The sequence below is a fragment of the Stegodyphus dumicola genome, chromosome 9 (genome assembly GCF_044657685.1).
Source record: "Stegodyphus dumicola isolate Sdum_Otavi_A_Nest chromosome 9, ASM4465768v1".
Taxonomy (NCBI): domain Eukaryota; kingdom Metazoa; phylum Arthropoda; class Arachnida; order Araneae; family Eresidae; genus Stegodyphus; species Stegodyphus dumicola.
The window spans coordinates 103,303,956-103,330,174 of NC_140776.1; the positions used below are offsets into that span (position 1 = coordinate 103,303,956).

Consider the following 26,219-nt stretch of genomic DNA (forward strand, 5'->3'; position numbering starts at 1 on the left):
TTCTTGCATTGTGATAAAACAATGGTACCTAGAGCCATCAAATTTTGAATAACGAGTGTCTCCACTCAAATATAGGCATCTGGAAGCCCAAATTTGGAATTTTTTTATTATCTATTTCATGTTTTGTAAAACTTTTAACAAATTTTTAATTAACAAACTTGACGATTTGGATACGAGACACTGCTTTGCGTGCGAGACTGTGTATTGGAAATTCTAAAGATACGTTCTTGAACAGAATTTTATGGTTTATGTGCGAAGAATGTGGTATTTAATAAATAAAGGTAACACATAAAACATTTAAAAGAAACCCCCTTTGGTCATAATGTAAAATCTGAATGCCTTCAGATTTTTTTTTTTTTTTTTTTAAATACTTTAACAAAAAATTCAGAAATTACTTTTACCTGTTTCTGTGGAAATGTGAACAGTTCTATTCCTGAAACAGTAGCAGAAATTTTAAAATTAAAGAATTTTAGCGCAGAAGAAAATATCCACCGGAACTACTAGCTAAAAAATTCTCTACAGGTATGAGCTGTAAAGAATTTCTTAGATCTGTTATAAGGGTATTTTTTTCGATAAATATGCTGGAAAACTTCAGGAAAATTGGTACTATTCCATTATAGTGGTATCAGTTCAGAATGCACCATTTTTTCCCCCACTAGTTGTTGCCAAGTATAAAATTATGAAATAATAATGGATGTTCAAAAGACTAAAAAAAAATATTTCCGTGAAAAGTAAATTTTCATTCATTAAATATCATTCAGTATTGTAGAAAAATTTTCAGTTTTTGAATATGATGCCGCAGAAATTCTATCAAATATGACTCTAAATGGTGTGAGCAGTACTCCGCTGAGGTTAATTTCTCCATTTGGCACTGCCCCACAATCTCTGTATAGTTTGGGCTTTGGGGTCTGTAAAATTATAACTGATTCACAGTGACATGTTCATACCTAGCATTTCTTAGCTCCTCTTTCTTATAACCTTTTCAGTAGTCTGAAGACATAATACTGCCATCTGCGATGTTTTCCCAAATGACAGTCATCAATGCTGTAGCATAACGATCGGGAACGGCAACCAGAAAACATTCTTTGCTTTCCTGGCATAAACCCCTGAATACCCATTGCTCTGGAAGAACACGTCCAATGTTGATTTTTCTTTTTGTGAAAAGACTTTAAAGTAATTCCAATCTATTGTCGTACTAGGACTGATTTCTAATTGAAGTTGGAAAAATTCGGTCAACATCAATTCTTGGCACCAGAGATAGTTAAAAACAGAGGCATTGAGGAAAGAAAGGAGCCTTCAATTCATAGTTTTGATTCTGAATCCTTTTTTTTTTTTTTTTCACAAGAAGAACATACGTAACAATACCATATGGGAGCTTTCTGCGAGTCAAAAATTAACTTTATCGGATGATTTTGAGAACAAAAACTATTGCTATGAATTATTCCTTTGTTCTGAAAGAATCTTATGGCAGCCTCTTCATGATTAGGTATTTGCGAAATTGTTAAAAGAAAAGAAACAAAAAGTGATGAAATTTCAAACGAGAATTAGAATTTTGGAGCTACGATATTTCAAACATAAATAAAAAATACTCAAAATAACAAGTGATAATATTTCAAATGAAAACAAGAAATCCCAACCCACGATATTTCAAACATTAAATTCTCGAGCTACGATATTTGGTATGTTGTTGTAGCATTTTATTTTTCTATTTGTTTCTTCATTTTTGAGCGATGCCATTCTAACGGAATAGTACTGGGAAATTAAACATCCATGTGAAGATCTGTTAAGCAAGGTAAGTAATGTATAAGTATAATAAAAGAAATCTGAAAAATAATGTATTTGAGAATAAATATTAAGCATTTACCAAGCATTCAAATTTAGAAAAACTAGTTATGCCTTTTAATGATTCTCAGGTATTCGTTTATTATAATACCCATTCCTTACATTAAATTCAATACAGAACATGGAAAATGGTTTAAATAATAAAATGCAGATTCATGATTTTTGTGGGTAAGTCTATAGTATAGCTTTTGTTATGTAATATGGTTTCTTAATTTTGTTTTTCAGTAAGTGAATTTTAGTAATTTGATTTTATTTGTTCGGTTTAAAGTAAGTTAATTTCTTTTTAAACTGTAATTGTTAACTATAGTAGTGTTGATCTTTTTTTTTTTTTTTTTAGGCACACCAAAAACAATATTTCAAGTGATGTTTAAATTCTTCTTCTTGTTTGCTTAAGAAATGCGAAATGAATCTTCTGTTGCACTCATCTGTTTAATAATTAAAACTTATGTAATTAATTTTGTGTAACTACAGTACTTACTTTAAAGCACAACATTATGTCAGAAGAATGTTGCAGTGGACACACATCTAGAGTGCCATCGGTGCATCAAACTTTAGATGAAATGGCTTTTGAAAGAGGTATATGGAGTGCAGCAATGGATGGGAATGTTGAAAAATTGAAATATTTTCTTTCTAAAGGAGTTGATCCATCTAGTTGTGATACTTCTGGATACACAGCTTTACATTATGCTGCACGGCATGGGAAAGAAACAGCCTGTAAAATTTTGTTATGTCATAGAGCAAATCCTAATGCTCAAACACATGGAGGAGCCACCCCACTACTCAGGGCAGCATATGTAGGGCATACAAGCATCATCTCTCTTTTGCTTCAGTATAATGCTGACCCTTTTATCTCTGACAGCGATGGAAAAACTCCTCTTCATAAGGCTGCAGAAGGACAGCATTTCGCTGCAGCGAATATATTAGTTACTGTGAGACCTGAACTAAAATCTGTAAAAGATAAGCGAGGACTCACTCCTGTGCAGTACGTTGATGCCAAAAATACAGAACTTTTGAAGTTGTTGTGTGTTTAGTGCAAAGTGCAAAAATTTTTTCTATGTAAATTTAATTTTTTTTTTTTCGTGTGTGCGTGTGTGTGTGTGTATTGCTTAGTTGCTTTGTAATAATAAAGTTTTGTTATACTTGTCCCCCCCCAAAAAAATCAACTCTACCAAGTTAACGATTTACAGTTTAAAAAGAAATTAACTTACAGTTACTTTAAACTGAACAAATAAAATCGAATTACTAAAATTTAGTTACTGAAGAACAAAATTAAGAAACCATATTACATAACTTTTTAGATAATCCCTTAAAATACTTGAGAAAATATTTACTAAAACTTAATTATGTGTACTTTAAAAAAATTGGTATTCATAAATTTGCTAATCGAGGAGAGAAATTTCAAACTATTATCCTTTTTTCAGTTACATAATAATTTAAAAACAGTATTGAAATTTAAAACAACGTTTTATGGATGCTTCTTAGAAATAAAAATTTTTTGCATCATTGATATAGCACATAGTTTCCTTGCATACTTTTAGTATGAACAATTAATTTCTGAAGTCATGAATAGGCTGAAGCAAGCAAAATAAACAAGGACGAACAAATAAATGAAACTTTCTTGTTCTTCAACTGCTAAAATTGACACGAGTTCTAATTTTTATATACTGGTATTGCTGCTTGTCATAATAAAAGAGAAATCAAAACAAAGTTGGTTTTATCTTTGGTGAATGACATTCGTTCTCTTGTACTTCTCGGAAATTTTGTCATGATGTATTTTTTTAATCATTAAGTATGTATTTATAAAATGGCTTTGAGCTTCAAATGTACATAAATTAACTTCTAAAATTAAAAAATTATAATGTTTAAGGGAATAAAGATTTGTGCAGTCAATCCAAAAGAGATTAATTGCAATTTATTCATCTTTGAATGGTGTTTGTGTGTTATTAACTTATCTAACTAATTTGTTTTCTAAAAAAAACATTGGTTAGTATTATAAAAATATTCAATTTCATTTTAAAAATTTTATTATAAAAAATTTGAATGTGAAAGCTTTAATTGTTTTGTGCTATTTTTGATTTACAAATGAATAATAAAATTAGTCAATATAAATTGATATTTTCTATAGTTACATAAGACTAGGATTAGAATTATATACAATAGAAAGCGTTCAAGGGCTATCTGTCTGTGGGAAAGGGCTGCCTTCGTGAAAGACTTTTTTATAGAAATCTAGCTCATAGTCACATTACACGTAGGGATAATCATAAAATCTTCAAAGCAACTGGATTTGAAATTGTGAACTTGGAATGTTCAACTGTTTTTAACATTCAGCCTTTGGGCACATCCCAATAGTTACATAGATTAGGTTACTTGAATATGGCAAAGCACATGCTGTCTAAGGAAGTGATGCCTTTGTGAAGTATTTAAACCTATTTTTATTCATTGACGATTTTCTGTGCTTCACATTCAGAAAAATTCGAAAACCAATCATGTAACCAGCCTGTTCACCTTAGTTTAAATTCAGGCCAAACTACCAGTATTCAGGAATCTTCAACCACTCGGCCACTGGTATGGCTTACAGTTACATGGGAGTTCATTCGACTTTTTCTATGTGTTGCATTTTTTTTTTTTTTTTTTTTTTTTTTTTTTTTTTTTTTTTTTGTGTGTGTGTGTGTGTGTGTGTGTTTTCTGTGTATGCCATTGGAAAATGTATTGTAAATACAAGTCAGTTTCTTTTACGAAGTTTATCACACAGTTATCTATACAAAGAGAAGGAGTAGTCCAATATCGTACGATCATTGTTTACAGGGCTTAATTTCTAAGATTAGAAGTGCCGGAGCCCTATGGAAGACCGTCAGCAAAGAGGAGCAAGAATAAATAAATAAATAAAACGACTATTAAACTCATTAATAATTTTAAAATTAAAGAGTTTATTATTATCAAATTAACTGATGGCTATTTAATTAATGTATATAAATTGTTATTTAATCAATAATTATTATATAATTAATTAGTTATAATTTAATTGGTAATTATTAGATAATTAATTATTATTTATTGAAATAATTAAAGATTAAAGTAATTAAATAAAATGTAAAGAGATAAACTGAAATTTAATTCGTGATTTTTAATATAATTTTATTGTTAAAATAAAATTTTCAAGATAAAATTTCTACTGAAATTGTTATTCAATTACATAAAAGAAGTGCCGCAGCCTTCTTATTCAGGGCTCCGGTGCGTTCCGACTAGAATTATGATTTATTACAGAAACTAAGAAGCACCGGAGCTGAGACCCGGTGGGCTCCGGTCCATTTTAAGCTCTGATCGTAGGGGGGGGAGTTCTTTTATCATCACAAAAAAAGTAAGTATACTTATAGCTGATGAAAATTCCAGGGCGAAACAGAATGAGGGTATAAGTGGGTGGAAACAAAAAATGAGGGGAATCTTAATGAGAGAGAACGTTTTCTTTGACCTCAGCTCTCTACTGATATAATTATAGCCATCAAGCAGATGTGTGTAAGGGGTAAAATGAGTTCTGAATCTGACTCCTAAGGATGAATGTAAATTTGCTGTTTACGCTTTTCCCCCATTAGTGGATACTGTGGGAAGACCATGTATAGGACGTGCTTCAGCAGTTTATCTCAGTATTTCACTCTTATTGTACTTGCTGTCATTTAACTCACATTTAAGAACACAAATTTTCCTTCCTGCGAGGATAACTAACTATAAGCATCGATAATAATACACTTGATACGATGGCATGGCGAGAATTTCCGTATTCCTAAACAAACTCCCCCAAATTTATTGCTTTTGTTAAAGGGAAAGGTTTTTGCATGTGAGTGAAGGGACTTTACTTGAACGTCTCATGTTCTCATGAGTTCATATTTCTAGGGAAATAGAGTATTGCAAGATCTGCTTGTTCTTAAACTCAAACGTTAGGAATTTAAAAATTTTCCGCTTTAAATTGTGGTTCAGTTTCATAAAGAGAAGTACCGGAGCTCATCTTATTTAGGGCTCCGGTGCGCTCTGGCTAAAATTGTAATTTATTTTAAAAATTGAGAAGCACCGGAGCCGGGCTCCGGTGGACTCCGGCGCAATTTAAGCACTGATTGTTTATCTACTTACAGTTTCTAATTAGTGAAATAGCGTTTATTGCTTTTATACTATAAAATCTTAGGGTCCCTTTATATGTTCACAAATTTCTAATGTTATATTAAGAAATAGTAAAATTTTAAAAGATTTTTCCCTATTTTTTTATTTATTTTAAGTTCAATAAAATGTAATTTAAAATTAGTCAAATTAATACCTTGGGGTATAAATTTTTTAATTATTGTGTAAAGTTTAATTTATTTTGCAAAGTCATTAGGTTTTTTTTTTATTTATGCTAGAAAACTGGAGAAATCCACAACGCCCTCGCTGGGATTCGAACTACGGATCTCCCAAATACGTGTCGAGTGTGCTTCCTGTTACACTACGAAGGCATGTGGAAAGACAGGAGAAAACACCTTGTATATTCCCCTTTTCAAAGGGCAAATGGGGATGAGGGGACCCAATCGTCAAATCCTGGTGGTGACAAATTATCGTCCACCACGTTTTAGTTCCAGCACCACTGTAGCGTCATTAGGTTTTTATTGCTTAGGAAACTGAAGAAATCCGCATTGCCCTCGCCGGGATTCCTTTCGAATACACGTCGAATATACTTACAGTTACACCCTGAAAGCATGCAGAAAGAGAAAATATCTTATTTTTAAGAAGTCATTTTGTAAATCATGCATGGAAAAAAAAGCTCTTAACTGCAATATTTAATATATGTAATTTAGGTTATGATACATGTTATAATGACAAATGATTTGCATCAGCAATTTTATAAATTAATAATTGTAGTGAGTATACTTTTACAGGAAGGAGCATAGTGAAAATGGCATTTACCTATACCTGTGAAAAATTTCATTCTTAATAATTAAGACTTTCAGCTATGAAAAATAATTATGTATTTGATAAATTTGATATGAAATTTTCTTATCGACTGAAGAATTGTCTCTGTATCATTGCAGTGATCAAGAAATTAAGACCTCTAAAGGGAAACTAAAGTTTTTTTATGTTGATATAATATGTTTTATTGAATTTTGCATATCTTTGTTGATGTTCATTTGCGGCTTTCTAAAAAACTTTTAATCATTAAAGTATTGTTTGCTGAATTCCAATTTATCATTCATTGGCAATCATTTTATGCATACAAATTCCAAAGGGGGGGAACTAATAATATAAAGGAGGTATTTTAAATAAATTTAATGATTTCGATTTTCTTTGAGATCTTATGTATGTGTTTCATTGATTCAGTGGAGCATATTGATTGTTGAAGTTTCAACCAGGTAGAAGTTTTATAGGAAGAAGGAAATAGTAAGAGATTTGGCTTCGATATATAGCTGATTGCAGCAAAATATGCGAAGATTGTATTTTAAACAACAGTATCTTTGAAAACAATTAAGATGGCCATGCAAGACTGAAAGAGGGAAAACATAGCTAAATAAAATAAAGTATTTTAATAACTTCAAGATGTCATTTGACGACGGTGTTTATGTTTCTGAATGTCCTCAGTGGTACTAGCCCACAGTAATTCTTCACTGACACCTGTTTGCTTTGAGGCAGAGATCGATAGAAACGTGATACAGTCAAAAGTCGTTAATTCGGACACCCATAATTCGGAATGATCTATAATCCGGACCTCAAAGCTAAAAACTTTCTGCGCATGCTCCGCGTTGGCGCAAGCGCAGAATACGTTTTTCACGTGCGCGTTTTATGTATAACGGACGGTGTAAGCTAAAATTATCTAATTATCTATTTCAGTTAATGTTGATGATTGCGTTGTTCCTTAATTTTCGAATTGGATCCGGCTTATTATTTTTTGCAGACTGTAAGAGCAATACTAAAAAAGTAAACTTGAACTTTCGATTATGTCAAATAGAATTTTTGATTCTGGAGCTCCCAAAGGATCGTACAAAACGAAAGTATGTTTCGATGTCCATCAAACAAAAAGTGGAATTGCTGAAAAAATGGATAAAGACATGAAGAATGTGACAGAGAGGTTAGTGAAAATGAAAAAATTTCGATTAACAAGTTAGTCGGTATTCTCGGCACAGCAATTAACGGGACTTGAACAGCGGAACTTTGTAAGTGAACAAAAAATTATGTCTGTTTATAGAATTAAAGAGAAAGTATTATCACATAAAACGAAACAACTTACATTGAAAGAAATGTTTAATAAAGTAAACAAATAAATATTAAGCTTTTTTTTTTTTTTTTTGTAAATTTCGATACCCTTTAGATCATAATTGTTCTTTATTTCATAAATTACGGTTTCATATTTTTAATTTTAGAATTTCTGCATGCCATCTTACGCGATTTAAACTGATGATCTATAATCCGGAAAAATCGATAATCCGGAATCGCCGAAGTCCCGACGAGTCCGGATTAATGACTTTTGACTGTACTAGTTGTTCCCATTCAAATTCTAGCTTCTCTCACAATGATCCAACAATTTCAGCTGCGTTTTAGAAAGTTCTTTTATTGAAATAATAACAGCGTTTGAAAGTTCCGTATTATAAGTAATCAAATAAGGAATAAACAAACACATAGCATATTATTCCCCCTGTATTTCTTCCTTAGCTCGATAGTTACCGGTAAGGTGGAACAGTGGCATAAATAAGGGTATGCAAGGAATGCCGTCGCATAGGGGCCCGAAGGCTTAGGGGGGCCCTTAAATGTCCTGCTGAACTACATTTACATGTTTAAACTTAAAAGGCGGATTCCATTACATATATATAGAAGCTTTAATTCATTTTCCCATCATGAATTCGGAATTAGAATTTCAATAAAAGAAGATATTAATTATTATTTTTATATGTTTTATCTTGTATTTTTTTCCCTTTTGCTTTTCATTTTTGTTTTTAAAATTTGTACTTCTATAAATTCTTATTTTAATTTTGATATGTTTTGATTTTGTGTTAAACCCCTTTTACACGTTTGTTAACATTAATATAGTTGAGGAATAGCCTTGATTTGACTCAATTCACTTTTAACTTTAGAATCTTCAAGTATATGTAGATAATAGAATTCGTTTAAGTTTTTAAGGGCCCCCTACCTGTATGGTGCAGTGACGCAATTCTCTGTATGACGCAGATAGGAGGCCCTTGGAAGCACCTGAAACAGCTAAATTCAAGTGTTTGCAAAAGTTAAAATTCCAGCAGTCGACTATGATATAATAACTTCATGACCTACCCCAGTTTAGGGATAGCAGTAAGCGGAAAATAGGAAAAGTTCCTTTGTATTCCTTTGTCTCAAACCTGAAAATTGTTGAAGGCGACCACCGAAAGGAAATGTTTCTCCTTTTGCAGTCCCAAATCAAAAAGCGGTGGAAGTTGAAATTAATTGTAACTATTTATTATAAAGTACTTATTTTATATATTAATTTGTTTCTGTATAATTCGCATTATGATCGAATAATCAGTAGACATATTTTCTAAGTATAAATCAAAGAAGTAACTAGGCAGGATTCTGGTACTTTGGAATGAACTTTGCAAGTTAAGAGAAGTCGTGGTATATTATTTGCAGTTCGTAATTTTCATAATATGTCATTCCGGTAGCGTTTAATTTTTTGTTCATATATTGAATCTCTTACCTAGCCTTTCCATTAAACGCAAGTCCAAAAATCAGTCCTAATATTCAATTTGAAATTGAATTTATTAATGTGAATGATTCTTAGAATTTAATATAACATGTATTTCGTTGGTTCGCTATAAAAGGCGTATCACTTTTCAAATTGTTGCCACCAAATAATTTCACCCTGTATTATTTTTAAAGAAATTAAATAAGAAAGAATCTGCATGTTTGAATGTATAATTCTCACAATGTAAAAAACGATGGTACTTTAACCTGTGCAATCGCACCAAGAGGCAAGGGACAGAAACATTTTGGATTTAGAAGCACGATTGACAGTACAAAATGGAAAAGTTAAAGGCAGATCGATTTTTTCCCTCTGTTTTTTACAGTAATAAGCTGGATGGGGGGGGATCACTCCTAAGTATTCATTGCTAACTCCAGAATACATGCTTTTCTTTCTTAAGAACACAAAATCATTGACGTAACTTGAGCAGTTGTGGCATGAAAGGACTTTGCCCCACCCCCATGTCGAAATGCCGTTCTAAGGAAACGCTAAGAATTTATGACACCACACTTGGAAAGGAGAGATTTCCCGTTTGGCTTAGGGATCTTTGAATGAATTCAATGTCCGAAAAAAAGGGGGGGGGAGTTTAACGACAGGCTACGAACACGCAGATGCTCAAACATTAAACGGCCAAATATTTCAGTTAATTTCCGACTTAAATTTAATGAAATTTTTTTAATTAAATTTATCGAAGTTCATTACTTTTTCACTCATGGGGGTAGGAAATGGGAATGGGTGAATATTTTTGCTTGAATTAATGAGAAAATAAATATTTATCCAATTTTTCATATCAAAATATTCGCACATTGCAGATAAAATGCAGGTTAGGAATTCTTTAAAATCCCTGATCGAGAATTAAATCTGAAAGCACAGAACTCGTTTGAGGATTTACTTGATTTGCTGTAGAAAAGAGAAGAGCTATAGTGTTTCTTAACCTGTAAATTACCCATCTACCAAAAATTCACACTTATCTGTAAAAGATAATTCTGAAGACATTAAATTTGTTTTGAAGCATTTAAGCGTATAATTGAGTATAGCATTTAAGCGTATAATTGAGTAATGCGCAATAATTTGTACGTTATTTAAACGAAATTGAATTATTATATAATAATAAAGCACTCGAGGACTATTTGCCTAAGGGGAAGAACGCCTTCATAGAGTACTTTCAAATCGTTATTTGAAATGAAATTTTACAGTTTATTTTACTTTTGCTTTTAATTTACTTTCCACAGCATTCAGTACGTGAAATCATCAGTAATAGTATAATAATGATAATAAAAATGGTATCGCACAACTAAAACTATATACTACTTCGTAAATTTCGTTAAATTAATTACTGAAAATATTAAACATATCAATGGCAGCGTTGCTCTAATAGTTTTAAGTTGCATTTCAACATCTCAAAGAAAGCGAATTACATTGCTATTTTCACTACACAAACGAATGGAATATTTCAGAAAAGAATGCTCCCCGTTATTGAAATATTTCAATAATTTTTGCAAATTAAAAAAATTTAATTAACACGTTTTAATAGTAAATGATGCAATTTTCACTTATAAAATCCCTTTGTACATTATTCTCTTTCATTTCAGCATCACTGTATAACTTATCTAAGACATAAAAAAACTTCCATTAATATATGTTCCAATACGTTATATTTATTTTTTATATTTTTGTCATTAATAAATTATGATTAAGATAAAAAATTGATACTGCTTAATTTATAAGCAGTGTAAAGACTGGAAATCTGAGGTCATTAATTTCTGAGACATAAATAGCTTTCTAAGACGCAAATAAAACAGATAACAATAATCATAAATATTAATGCTCCTAAACTTTATCCGCTTTTCCTAACTGATTTTTGCTTTCTGATCACCTGGGGTACAACAAACATATTTTCATTAAATGAAGGTTTGTGCATTTCTCTACGAAGTACGCAAAACTTGTTTCATACAATCTTATTTTTACTAATTATGAAGAAACTGTATACTTGTTTCCTAAACAAGTATTTATGTGTACTACTTTTAGAATCCATGCGACAGAGTGTGAGTACTCATCTTCAAATATACGTTAGTGTCAATAAGCTTAACTCTAAATTATTAAACATTTCTGGGACCTTGAAACTTGGAAGAGAATCGTCATATTTTGCTACAGTACGTATTTAAATTTAGATGAATCCTCATACCATGAATATTTTGTGTTTAATTTTAAAATTTCCATTGCTTATTACACAATCATTTTCAAAGCTCTTTGGATAACATATTAATAAAATTTGTTCCTACCTGTTTATGATTTCGTCGTAAACTTGTGAAGAATTTCCTAAAAATATTCGAATATCCATAATTTTTACTGTTAAATATTTAATAATTATACATTAACTGAAATGCATTTATAATACAGAGGAAATGTAGAAAGATATTGTAGGTGATGTACTATGTATCATTGGAATATGACAATAATAATAGTACAATTTGACTGAAGGGAAAAAGAAAAAACAGATATTTCAGCGTTTAAAAGGGAAATGGACAATGGGCATCTTTACAGTAAAGTCTTATTAGATGAAAGTTTTACTGTGACTAGACTTGGGAAGACACTGGAAATTTATAATGGAGGCGGGGCCACTTTCTTCGTTAAACAGCTGCATTGAAGTGTCAAACGCTACCCCTCAAGTGAAATACCCTCATATGCGGTCAGGTCGTAAATTTAGAACCCCTTTTTTCACAGGGGGGCTGAAAAGTAGGGGATAATCTTGCTCATGGTCTTCAGAAAATGTGGGGGTCGTTTAAACATCTAACTTCTCTACATTCAATTTTTATACAGAGGAAAATACAAATTGAATTCTTCGAATGAATGCAATTTTGTACGATGAAAATGTATTATTGAACTATATACTGTAAGGCAAATAATGATCTTTTTTTAAAGTAGGAGAAAAAGACAGATATTTGTTACATCAATGAATTTGTAGTAAATACTGAATTTTTCATTTTGAATGCTATGTTCCATGTATGCGAAGTAGCTGAGTATCTGAGAAAATAGTCTTAACCCAAATGGCCTTCAACCTTTTCACGTCTAAGGACTGTTTTTCAATTACATTGTGGTCGCTGCTTTTTGGTTAATTTTCTAATGACATATAAACATTAAATTGTTTTTAATTTGAGACTTATGAATAAAATAACGCAAACTAGACTGCAGAAAGTTCTTAAGAATGAAGTTAAATAATACTGAAAAATACATTATTGATGCACTTTTGTGTTTTATATGTAGTAGTATTAATCTGAAGTTTAATTTGTTCTCTTTTTGGGTTACGACTTTAAGTGAGAAAGAATTGTTAGGGCCTTCATAGGGATTACATTATATACAATCAGTTAGGATCCGACTTTTCCTTTCTTTTAATCATTATATATATTGAAATACTACTTGATAAGTATACATAAAATATAGCAGTTTTTTAAGCTACTTATTTATATATCTATTGTTTGGTCTGGTTTGTTTGATTATAGCAAAGCATTCGACGGTTACTTACCTAAGGGTACCTCGTGGAGAACTTTCTAAGCAAAACTGACTCTTATGCACGTTACACGTGGGGAAAACCTCGAAAACGCCAATACAGCCATCCCTGTCGATCCGAATTCGAACGCCGGATCGACCTGCCAGAGTTCAACGACTTTACAGCTCAGCCGGCTAGTGAGCCACACACACATCCACACATATACATTAAATAGTATTTACATGTCGTTTATAAAGTATAATTGAGTGCAATTTAATCATAAAGAGTTAGAAAATATTCTACGGAATTACTTCACTTCGTAGACTTTTTGTTAAGCTTCACCATATTTCTTAAAGAGAATCTCAATGCTGGTTCCATTTCCAAGCTGTTTATGTACCTTATTTTTCATGCTTTGAATTATATTTAGAAAATTATTTCACTTGGTTATAGCTGAAAATGCAGTTTTTTTATTGAAGAATTTAAGGGTAAGAAGAGAATTATGCCCTTTTCTAATTATTCTTGAAGCATTTAAATTTTTTTTTAAAAGCGCACATTAATACGGATCACTGAACTAAAGTGCTCGATACAGGACAGATTAATTAGCTACTAAATTTTGATTTTCGTTGAGTAAAAATGAATTCATCTGCATTCTACAAGAAAGTAATTATTCAAGAAATGTTTTTTTTTCCTATTCTCGCAGTCATAATATTTTTCTTAAATATTCAGCTAATTCATATTCATATATTCCAATCCATTACAATAAGTAATAAATAGATACAGTAAATAAATAATTAAAATCAATTAAATGGAATTTTAATTGCCATTTTCCCTCTGATAAACCCCTCTTTAGAGTTCAATAGCAGTCGATCAGCTTTTGTTGGGGGTTCATTTTTCTTTATGGTAGGCTTACGTTATATATGTATGTATTATGCATTGCTCATACTCGTCAATTGCAGCTTTTAATATTTTTTGGAAAAAAATCAATATGAGAATCCAGAAAATGATTCTTAGCGACGCTAAAACTATTATTACTAGGCACTCTCATGCCACAGTGTTTAAAAAAAATCCCATTGTTTAAAGGTAGATTCTATGCTCATATTTTAGTCTAAAATTAAAAGCTGCGAGTCAAAATTAAGGGGGTTGCTCTTAGAAAGCCTCAATTAGAAGTAGTTATAGGAAATGTTAATCAATACTTATAATCTTACGGATTAAACACTTATTCCCTATTTGATCACGGTTATGGAAAACAGATATTCGTCATTCATAAAGAAAAGAAAGGTGAATCAAAATGAGCTATATTCTTGTTCTTCCAACTGCAAAAACATAACTATAATTTACTAATGCAAATCCTATTTTGGTTTCAAATGGCTTTCATTAATTACGTTAAGGATATACTGATACTGAATGAGACCTAAAAACACTCTTTTTAAAAAAATATATCTCCCCTTATGATTCCTGACACAGCCGTTTACTTTCCCCTTCCGTAATTAACGTCAGTCTCCTGCTCTTGCCCGCATTTGCCAGGCCATCCCTCAAGTATACTTGTATATTGGCTGATGACTCAGAACAGTAAACTGAACTTAAACTTGCTCTTATTCTAATGCTATTTCTCTAGTCTGTGGCGAGAACAAACATAAGTTTTTGTTTAAAATTAAATTTCAGAGGTGATCTCAAATATAATTCTTCATTATACAGGTAAGTTATTGATTTGTAATATCTAAATTAATCATAAACTAAATTCTTATAATTTAAAACTTGCAATTCAATTCAGATAAACTTTTAATCCATTTATCTGCAAAATAAAAAATTATCACCATTAACAATGCAGATGTCTACTAATATTAATAACGTATTGTTACATTAACATGAAATAGTTTTATGATAAATATGAAATATAAATATAATCTATGTTTCCATACATTAAGAAACATCATAACAGGCCAAAATTCAAAACAAAATTTTTTAAACACGTCCTGCGCTATAGTGCAGGATCGATCAACCCATCAATCGGCTCGACAATCGAAAATCAATCGACTTGAACGGAGCTTATCAACATCTAAAAAGCGTTTCTATTAATATGCAAGATATGAGAAACAAGTTTGAAGACATTATGAAAGAAGCTGAGTTTATTGCAAATAAATGGGGGCATAGAAACTAAATTTGAAAAATAAAAGAGAAATAAAGAACCTAAAACACTGTCATTGTTAACAAATACGGAAATTATTAATAATGTTTTAAAAATACAGAAAATATATAACGAAGACTTGCACTGGAAGTACAACTTTTATTATTTATAAATACTTTCAGAACAGAAATTCAAAATTTGAAATCCGTTAAGGATTTAGCTAAATTAGCAATGATAAAATATTATGGCATGACAAGCAGTTATTTGGAAGTGTGCAATTCACTGATATTCTATTTATTATTATCCGTAACCACAGCCACGAGTGAGAGGTCATTTTCAATACTGAAACTAATAAAAACAGTATGACACAAGATCGGTTGTCAAACCTTTCACTATTGAGAGTTGAAGCTGAGATGGCTGAGAAAATGGACGTCTAATTATTGATAAATAATTTTGCGGAAATGAAGGTTAGGAGACGCAAATTTTAAAAGAAGAGTTGTAGAGTCATTAGGTTAATTAATTGGAAGCAGAAAAGATGAAAAATATGCAACCGCCTTCGCCGGGAGTCGAAACACGGACCTCTGGAAAACCGGCCCAGCGTGCTACCGTTACACCACGAACGCACGCTGGGGAAGTGGGAGAAATAACTTATATACTCCCCTTTTTAAAGGGCGACTAGGGTTTTAGGGGACCTAGCCGCCAAATCCTGAGTGCGGAGAATCATCATCCACAACCCAACAAGTTCGGGCGCCACTTGTAGAGTCATGAGGATTTTTTGGAAGCCAGAGAGATGAAAAATTAGCAACCGCCTTCGCTGGGAATCGAACCACGGACCTCTGGAATACCGGCCTAGCTTGCTACCCGTTACACCACGAAGGCACGCTAGGGAAGTGGAGAAATACCTTATAGGGTTTTTTTCTTTATGATGAATTTTGGCCACCAGTGTTATCATTACACTTATTGAGGGAGGAAAAAATTAGAGAAGAAGAGCAGTACGGACTGAGGAGAATTAAAAGGACACAGTAAAAAACTTAAACATTCATATTTTTTATAAAAATCATGTATTCAAGTAGTTTAGTGTACCAAAAGGTTTTTTAAAAAGACAGAACAAAACTTTACCATACATATTTTCTATGAAAATTGTATGTTCAAATAGTTTTCTTTATGAAGTTTATGATAAATATCTTTTATATTTATCTTGTTTAACAAATGTATCATTTACATTATAAAAGTTCTTATTTATTACTTGTATATTATTGCATAAATCATGTTCGTAAGCTAATAATCATGTTCGTAAGTTCATTACGAACTATATAAATAAATATAATACTAACTTACGAACTTACATTTATAATATATATACTTAATATATTATAAATTTATGATATTTATAATATATTTATACATTTATAATATTTATAATATAATTCTATATAAATAAATATAATATTATATATATTATAAATGTAATGTTCGTAAGTTCGTAAATCACAGAGTACTATACATTAATGTAATAGCTATTTTATACGTTTATCAATTATCTTGTCTGTCGGTTTATAATATAACTAATTATTTATAAGTTTGCTAATTTAAGCGAAAAAACTGAGATATACGCAGATTTTATATAAAAATTTAAAACATTAGTATGTAAAACTTCTTGGACTTTATATAAAAATCTCCACAAATCTAGGCTTTCTTCTTTTTCTTAATGCTATACGTCGAAATGTTCCTTTCTTTATATAGACTTATTCGTTTATTATCAGTATGCATCTCAGTGAAAGGAGAGAAAAATCTGTCTCTCAAACTCATACAAAAAGTCTCAAGTAACTGAATTAAAATCATCTGACGTCAAGTACCCAGACTAAAGCAAATTTACATTTCGCCAGGCTGTCAAGGGAAATTAATTTCCTTTTTATTCTTTCTTCATGTTACGTCCCTTTCAAATGGTTCCCTAAGAACGTGCTTATACTTTTTAACAATTAATCCAGATGTGATAAAGAGGCCCACCAGCGGCCGAGCGGTAAAATCGCTGAACACTGGTAGTTCGGTCCGAGGTTCGAATCCCGCGAACGGGTTGGCTGCATGGGCGTTTTCGTGGTTTTCCCCATGTGTAACGTGTATACGAGCCAGTTTCCCTTAGAAAGTCCTCCACGAAGGCATCCCTCCCCTTAGGCAGATAGCCCTAGTGTGCTTGGCCGTATTTTCAATACACAAGATGTGATAAAAATCATCGGCTCCTGGAATCCTTAATATTTTTTTTTACTTTTTTTTTTTTTTTTTTTTTTTTTTTTTTTTTTTTTTTTTTTTTTTGTTGTTGTTGTTGTTATTTTTAAGCACATTAAATTTACTGGGAAAGTGGCCCAGGAAAATTTTTTGCGTAGGGGCCGAAGAGTTCTATTTACGCCACTGAAATCTAGGCTTTTTTCCTTTCCTTAATGGTATACGTTGACATGTTCCTTTTTTTATATAGACTTATTCATTTATTATTAGTATGCATCTCAGTGAAAGGAGAGAAAAATCTGTCTCTCGCAATCAAACAAAAAGTCTTAAGTAACTGAATTAAAATCATCTGACGTCAAATACCCAGACTAAAACAAATTTTCATTTTACCAGTTGGTCAAGGGAAATTATTTTCCTTTTTATTCTTTCTTCATGTTACGTACCTTTCAACTAGTTAAGAACGTGCTTTTATTTTTTAACAATTAATCCAAATGTGATAAAAATCTTCATGAAAACGTTGACTCCTGGAATCCTTGATTTCTTCTTAACTTTCCGCGTTTTTTTAATTATGTATTTATTTTTTTATTTCTTTTTAAGCACATTAAATTTATTGGGAAAGGGGCCCAGGAAAATTTTTTGCATAGGGGCCCAAAAGTTCTAGTTACGCCACTGAGGAGGAAAAAGAAGTAAAATAAAGTAATAAAAGTAAGTAGTTTATTCATAAAAAATTTGTTTTATGCGTAGAGCAAGAAAATGACAAATGAAAATTATTTATAATTAAACTATAAGCTATTTTTTTTTCCTCCATTCTGCATGCCTTCAATGCTGTAACTGGAAGCACTATCGATGCGTAATCGGGAAGTCCGGAGTTCGAATCCCGGCGTGGGTGCTGCACGTTTTTCGCGATCCTGCATCGATATAACCTAATGACTTCTCAGAACTACCAGTGATTGTCAAGCTACGGGATATTAAGGGGAACATAATGTAAGTAAATACGGCATCTAGAGAGAAATAAAAGTGTAATGAACAATGTTGCTAAGCTGTCAAGGAATTCGAAAATTGACCAACAAATGCAGGAAATTTAAATACTTCTGTCAAAATCAGGGAATTTCATACGGCGATTTCCTCACCTCCCCTAAGAAAAAAAAAAAAAAGCAATTTTTATGCTAACGTTGGAAGCGATCACTTTCTTGACGAATTATGTATCTCGTTAGCATCATTCGAGCAACTGGCGAGGCCTACAAGAGCTAGAGCTAATTTTCGCAGCTACAGTCAGATTGTCTTTCAGCAAAGCAAAGCAAGTTTCCAGCAACTTTGGTTTCTAGAAACCTCGAGAATCGAGAGACGCGCATGTTGAACCTAAGAAAATACCTTCCCATTGTCGTATAAAACGAAATCGGTTTAATCCTAGTATACGGAGATTTGGAGACATTTATGATGATCAGTAAACCGGACATCTAAGATGAGCAGTAAACAGGTCATTTTGGTGTTGGCGACAATTTTCAAAATTGTGTCAAGACCGTACCATATACCAGGATTTTACCACAAAATCTTTTTTTCTTTTTAATAAATGCCTTTTGTCATTTTTTAGTAAAATAAAAAAATATTTATCAATCATCAAGGCTAACCATTTAATGTAACTATTCGCCAAAATACCGTAGGTTATTGTTATTTATTTTTTGATCTTTAAGTCATTAACTTTATTTTAATATTATTCGTGTCATTCAATGTGGCTTCTTCCTTCGAAATTAATTTATTATTAGTTAATAACACTTTCAAATTTCAAACAATTTTCTCTGGTATACTCCTGAAACTAATTCTAGCAGTATGATGACCTACCATCACAAAATTTAATGCACATATTTTTTGCTTATGTAGCCTGTTAAATAAATATAAAATACCTGAATTTATTTTAAAATATCATTAAATAGATTTCTTCCTTTCGTTTATCTGTAATATGTCTGTAAAAAGAGACATTTTTTATCCATATTGGGCAGATTCTAATCTCTATCTTCAGTGGAGAAAACAGCTCTTATTATAGTTATAATAGTAATGCTTTGGGGAAGTCATATGTAATTGGCAAATTTTTGTGTTTTCAAGTGGTACCATAATTAATTTACCTCTCAGCACAGACAACGCGTACTACGCAGATAGACTAGAATTTTTTTAAAACACACCTGGAAAAGTCAGGGAATTTCATTCTTCTGTTTGAGTGGCAACCCTGGATGAATCTATGCTGTGATCAATTATTAGTAAGAAATGCTGAAAATCAATTTCAATAAAACAAAAGAAAGTTAATTGTAGGTTAAAACAAATATAAAACAGTAGGAGAATAATTCAAATTTGCCACTTAAATGCGTACTATCTAATGCAGTGTTTGAAACTGTATTCAAGATAACGCAGTTTTATAATTGTTTCAATAATAAAACATACAATGCAATTTATTACGCCCGTATTCAATGAAGAAGAGTAGGAGTTCCTTTCACCGAATTATATGTTCTTAATTTATTCTATCATTTATCCAGTTGTATCATTTCATAAAAGCAATCTTGTGATTATTATCCTGATGGAAAATGCTCCAATGACAATAACCACGAATGAGAAAAGAGCGAATCATCAAGAGCAAAACAACTTATTACCAACGAAATGCTTTTTAAATAATTGCTCCAAGTAAACAGAAATCCTTTGTTAGGGGAGTGGACGCAGCTAAATAATGCTGATAGAAGACTGTCCGTGATAATCGGTCACGCTCTGCGAATCCTGGAAAGGACGATTTTTAATTCCTTCACATATTCTGCTTGAGGGGGTTTCAAGTGTAAACATGGTTGCACGTTCTCTCATGGATATGAAACTAAATTCTTCATTCTTGAAGATTTTTCCTTAATATATAAATTTATTCCGTTTATTTTTCTTTGCTTGTTTTCTTTTTTCGGCTTGCTTCGTCGACTGTAGAAAATTTTCAATGTAGGCCACTTTAGAATCCTTCTGTTAGAGTACACCTATCAGCCCAGTGCCTATTCTTTGGATTTGAAAAAATTCCTGAGGGACTATTGTTTTCGTTTCGCGATTTTGCTTCGAATCACTCTGAACGTCCGTTTCACTTTTCAAACTGTTGCCACCAATTATTATCGTCCTGTATTATACTTGAAGAAATTAAATAATGAAGAATCTGCGTAAATGTATGTATGTTTCTCGCACTGTGTTAAAACAATGGTACCTAGAGACATCCAATTTTAAATGACGTAATCCTACTACGAAAATGGGCATCTGGAAGTCCAAATTTGAAAATTTAGTAATTTAAAATCTGAAACCTTTCAGATTTTCTTATATATATATATCTTTAATTTCTTCTAAGAAATGTGTCGATTTTAATATTTTGTGCGTTTATTATTTTTCATGAATACGTGTGATGAACAAAGCAAAGTAAATTTTTCTCAGGATATATATTCATTGTTTCGTACAACAAGACCTGACTATTACAGGAAAGACACCGTTGTTCAGGAATAATGAAGACTACAATAGTTTAATCCTAACATATTAAAGGAAAGTGTAATAAATAGTACAGATGATACGTTTCAGAAACGTAGCTAGGGTGGGGCAAAGGGGGACATCTGTCCTCGGGCGCAGCATCCAGACGACGCCAAATGGATGCTACGAACATTTTTAATGAAATGTTTTCCATTCTTGGCACATAGAAAGGGGTGCAAATTTTTCAGTTGTCCCCGGGCACTGGAATCCTTTTGTCCTAGCTACGCCACTGATACGTTTTGTACTGTGCATGTTATGTAAACTAATTACTTCTAGTCAGCGCCGGCGCAAGGTTATCCAGCGCCCGCCTGCAAAATAACTGAAGTCCTCGCCCCCGACTTTTTTTTAAATTTCTGTATAGGAGAAGAATGTTTTGAAGAAAGCATTTGTTGAATTTTTTTAACAATTTAACGATAATAATTTATTTTTCTACATATCATATTTACGAATTTTTCTATAATTTCTTTTGCATCTTAGCTCTTAACAGATTCAAGCTAGGTTTATGAGTCTTTCTTGCGATATATTTCACCATAAACATGTCTTGATCAATTTTAATTTTGAGAATGATCTTTTGCTACTAGGAACACTAACAGGAATGCTAAGTAGTATTCTCAGTATGATGTTCAAGTTCGTGAAGCACAAATTATTAGACACAATTAAGTTCAGAATATCGAATGTGTCATTCATACTGGTTGTAAAAATATCTTTCAAAGCTACTATTTCGTCATAAAGGTCTGTGTTAATATCTTTATTGTCACCACACTGTAACAAGTTTTGTAATTTACTGCATTTTATTTTCAAATTTGCATTATCAATTTCTGATAAATTACCCAGGAAACTAAAATTATCTCAGTGATTTTTTCATTGCGTAAAACCTTTCATTTAATGATGCCCAAGCAATATCCAAAATTCTAAAAATGACATTTTCCCTAAACTTCTCTTCTATGGAGATTAAGGGTTTTCATCAGAATGTTCCTAATCGAAGTGACATTTCTTTTTCTTTCGTCGGACTTCTTCAACAGTTTTAAACTATTGCTCGCCATCCGGTTCTTCACTAAGTTCTTTGGCTTTCTCGAGAATACTTTTGTAATTGATTTCACTTCTATATTCTTCAATGAATGATTTTATCTTACTTACTGTCTTTAAGGCTAGTGTAACACTCAAACCCTTTACTTGCAATTGTTTGCTGCCAGGATTAACTCTGTTACGCAAATCGTGGCAAAGTATCAAGGAACAAATAAATTTATAATCCTTGATTTTGGCACACAGACATTGTGCTGCATGTTGCACTTCTTTTGAAAACCATTCACCTTCGGATATTTCAAAATGAACGTCATAAATTTCTCCTAATTGATATCTTAAAGATAGAAAGGCTTCAATTTTGCTTTCCCATCGAATGTTTGAGAGGGACTTTAAGGATAAACAGAAAATGTTTTTTTAAAAGAATTGACCGTCGCCAGAAGAAAAAAATAAATTGCATAATTCTTAAATTGTCGAAAAAAAACTTGTAAGGATTATGTTAATTTTATTAACAGTTAAATTTTCAGTTAAAGTTCCTTTCCTATCGATTCTTAACTTCAACTTACTACTTCCGGCCAGAACGTAGTTTTACAATCACGTCTGAATACATAATGAGGAAGAGCGGTATTTAACCGCGAAGTTATTCGGTCTTAGAGAGAGAGAGAGAGAGATACCAGGCATTCTGGCTGCACGCGTCCGCCTTTTTAGGCTACTCTCTCGTAAGCTATTATCACGCTCGGCCGTACTTTAGGCCCTTGATAGCTTCGCAGTCTATTAAAGTTAAGGGGCGAATACTGTTAGAATCTTGATAGCTTCGGCTATATCTCTTTAGTTAAGATTAGTTTAGTTTAATTCTTAGTTTCTTAAGTTCAAGCCCAAGTGTCGGCTTTATTGTACACTCCAAGACGGAGTTTTGTTAAACTTTAGTTGGAATAATAAATCGTTAGTTCCTACCTCCATGGACCCTAGTAGAAGGTGGGAAGGGGGAAGAAGCAGAGCACTTGGAAGGGAGAGGGTGGGGTGTGGGATGAGAAGGAGTGGGAGGGGTGGGGAAGAGGAGCGCTTGGAACATAGAGGTAGGAAGTAAGATGGAGTCGCCCTAAACAAGTTTCTCCCGTACCCTGCTCTGAAGCACCGGCGATCCCTACGTGGTGACCAAAACATTGGGTCATTTACCATTGAGTTCTATGGGATTTGACGCTTTCGGATGTAAATATTTTGTAATTACGTCGTAAATATACATATAAATGTATATATTTTCTTTTTCTACAACACTTCAGAGTCCTAAGTATGTGAAAACAACATATTTTTAAACAACATTTCATTCTGAACGGAATTAAATGCTATACTTTTCACAGGACAGTTTTCAGAAGGGTTTAATTTGAATGAAATATTTTCACAAGTTTTCGTTAATTACATTAGGAAAAAAAAATAAGGTAATTCGATTTTATTCGGTTAAGGTACAAAAATTAAGGTCAAAGTTTATTGTATTATTAATATTACAATTATGCATTATTTCTTTTCTATTTATAGAGCTTCTTCCTAAAATACTTTCTTAAATATGACATGATTTTTTGGCTTCTGAGGCATCTTTTAAATCGAAAAATGTAAGTCAATTTATAATTAATGCTCTATTCGGTTCATTTTAAATTAGAGAATGATTAGGAATTAGCGAAATATATTTCGCTAATTCCTAATAATTAAATTGGTATTAAATAGTACTTGACTTTCTCTGAACATTTCTGAAAGGGAATAAAATAAGTTTTTTTTTTTTTTTTTTAGTATTATTTAAAACTTGTAAGAGTTATTATAAAATGTAAGGGGAATAATTCTTTTAATTATAATTATCAGATTTTTTTTTTACCCTTCATTTCAACAATACATATTTTAAAACTCTTTATTACGTTCTTAAGTGCGCATCTCATAGCATTTGCTTTACAATACCTTTTAACAGATTGCTTTCCAATACGAACAATTCTTGCTTAAATAGTTTTATAACGTATTTGTCAACAGGATTTCAATTTATGTTTACAATTCAATATTAAGGTTATTATATATTTAGATAACATTTATAATCATTATAAATTAGATACATTTAATAATTATATTTCTTCACAGTACTTTCACAGTTGTTTATAAGTGAATAAATTCTTCATTTCAAGTACATTTATAAATAATTTAATGAATATTTAAGTATTTTGCCAAAGGCAGGTACATGCTTTTTGCAAGTACATGCATAAATACCCATACATATTTCCTATTTTTCATTTCCGGTATGTGCAAATCTTTAATTTCTGTGCATTCACTATATTTTTCGTGTAAAGTAATTTACACTAATTTAGCATACACCCGAAAGTTTTACATAAAAATATATATATGAATATAATTTGAATGAAAATTATAAGTATTATTTTTAATACCCACTCAAAGGTCAGTTTTTCTTCAAAATTCCTCCACGATGGCATCTCTCTCTTTAGGCAGATAGCCCTTGCATGCGTTACTCTATTTAATAAAAACTTAATCTGACCTATGTGCCTAATTACAAATATTTTAACATACATAATTTTATATTTATAAAACGTGTAAGCCCAAAGTGATTATTTTTCATATATATAAAATTAAAACGATGGGTTTCAAATGAGCAGCAGTAAAGCCTCTCCTCTAAAAAATTTTAAAAGGTACATGTTACAGTAATATATGGATATGAAAAAAAATTTGTTTTATTTAAAACATTTTGACGTTTGGAAAATAAAATAAAAGTAGCGAATACTCTATCAAATGTATCAAAAGACGTATACAATTTTAAATGTACCGTAAGGTATTTTTCATTCATTAAGCATAACATTTTTCTTAAAATCTATATTTTTGTAGTGCAACAGCTTATAATTTTATAAAACAAATTCATAATCAAAATCGCTGTTGTTAGTTATAGAAAAATAACCAAGATGTGATTTTTGCGTAAATGTCACTAAACTGTACAAATTGCTATTATCCATCACACTATAAATGTTTCTTTCATGCGAAAGTGTCCCTTTTTCGATTTCTATGGAACTGTCGTGTGTCGAAATACTATCAGAATCTTGTCAAGCGAGCTTCTGAATGTAAACAAAGAACACCCCATCTGGTGACCCAAGCTCCAAAGCAGTGCTTCACTTTTAGCGCGGGTTGGCCCCTCCCCCTTTTCTACCTCCATGGCTTGGAAGGAGGAGGGAGAGGGTGGAGAAGTTGCGGAGTTGCGGAGCTTCTATTGTTCCAGAATCGGCTTTTACCCGCTACTATCTCTTCCTTTTTAAATACAGTACTTCATTTATACAAAGATATACAAAGACTCCGTAAATATCTTTCGATTATTTCTTTTAAAAATTCTTTTTTTAAATCTAAAAAATTTTTGCTTTCCTACATTTCGGAAGAGGCCAACGCCCAGTCGCCCCCCCCCCCATTATGGAACCCCTTTGGAAGGGGGTTAATGAAGATTGATGATTTCGCGCAAACAGGAATCGCGCAACAGGAAGACACCCTTACCTCAACCCATTTATGCAACACTACGACAGCACCGAAAACAAAACAAACAGATACCAGCTCACGGCGAAAGTTTACCAAATAACAATGCCCCTGCAAATATTTCTGCAAAAAAGAAAAGTGGGGGACGCAAGCGCCCATAGTCCCTGTCCTGTGTAGCATTTAAGGTACAATTATTTTTCTTCCCTGGTAAGTGCAAATTCTTTTGCATTAAAAAAACAGCTCAGTGTCTGTCGGCTGGTCGGCGCCCGCCTGCAAAAAAGGACCTTGCAGGCCCGTTTCCGCCGGCCCTGCTTCTAGTAAGCTTTTTTGACTCCCATATGCTACTGAACTGCTTTCCGTCGACGAATTGATCTTCACCATTAAAAATGAGTTAATCTGACTAATTTAACATAGCTGCGAAGAAAATGTAATTGGTAAAATCTGGAATCAACTAAATCCATGCATCACCTTCAGAACCAATTATGAATGCATTTTGTGCTATACCACATTTGTATTTTCATCAAATTTTGGTATTATTATTTTTCTTTTTCTGGGAATGGTTTCTAATTATATAGTAAAAAGTTTGAATATTCAAGAAATGTGCCATCGGTTATTGAAAATAGCATTATATAGCACCTTCCTATATTTTTAAAAGATTCTTTCATATCGCATTCGGATTCAGACTCTTGAGCCAAGCGCTTTGGTAGTTAATCAGTCTTGTCTAGCCGTTTTGCTTTCCAAGCGACTTTATTGAGACAGAGCAACTCTGAATGTAA

General features: G+C 32.0%; 1 protein-coding gene across 6 annotated transcripts in view; it reads left to right on the forward strand.

Annotated features, from left to right (window-relative positions):
* Nucleotides 1-26,219, forward strand: part of LOC118205980 (uncharacterized) — a 106,893-nt gene that overhangs the window by 6,095 nt on the left and 74,579 nt on the right. For 2 of the 6 annotated variants that reach the window (XM_035378258.2, XM_035378260.2), the window contains exon 2: nucleotides 2,180-3,769. The exons of the other annotated variants lie outside the window; for them this stretch is intronic. In XM_035378258.2, the coding sequence (XP_035234149.1) occupies nucleotides 2,337-2,873 (537 nt within the window). In that variant the 5' untranslated portion in view covers nucleotides 2,180-2,336 and the 3' untranslated portion in view covers nucleotides 2,874-3,769. Of the gene's footprint in view, nucleotides 1-2,179; nucleotides 3,770-26,219 lie in introns of those variants that run through there. 6 annotated transcript variants of the gene reach the window in all.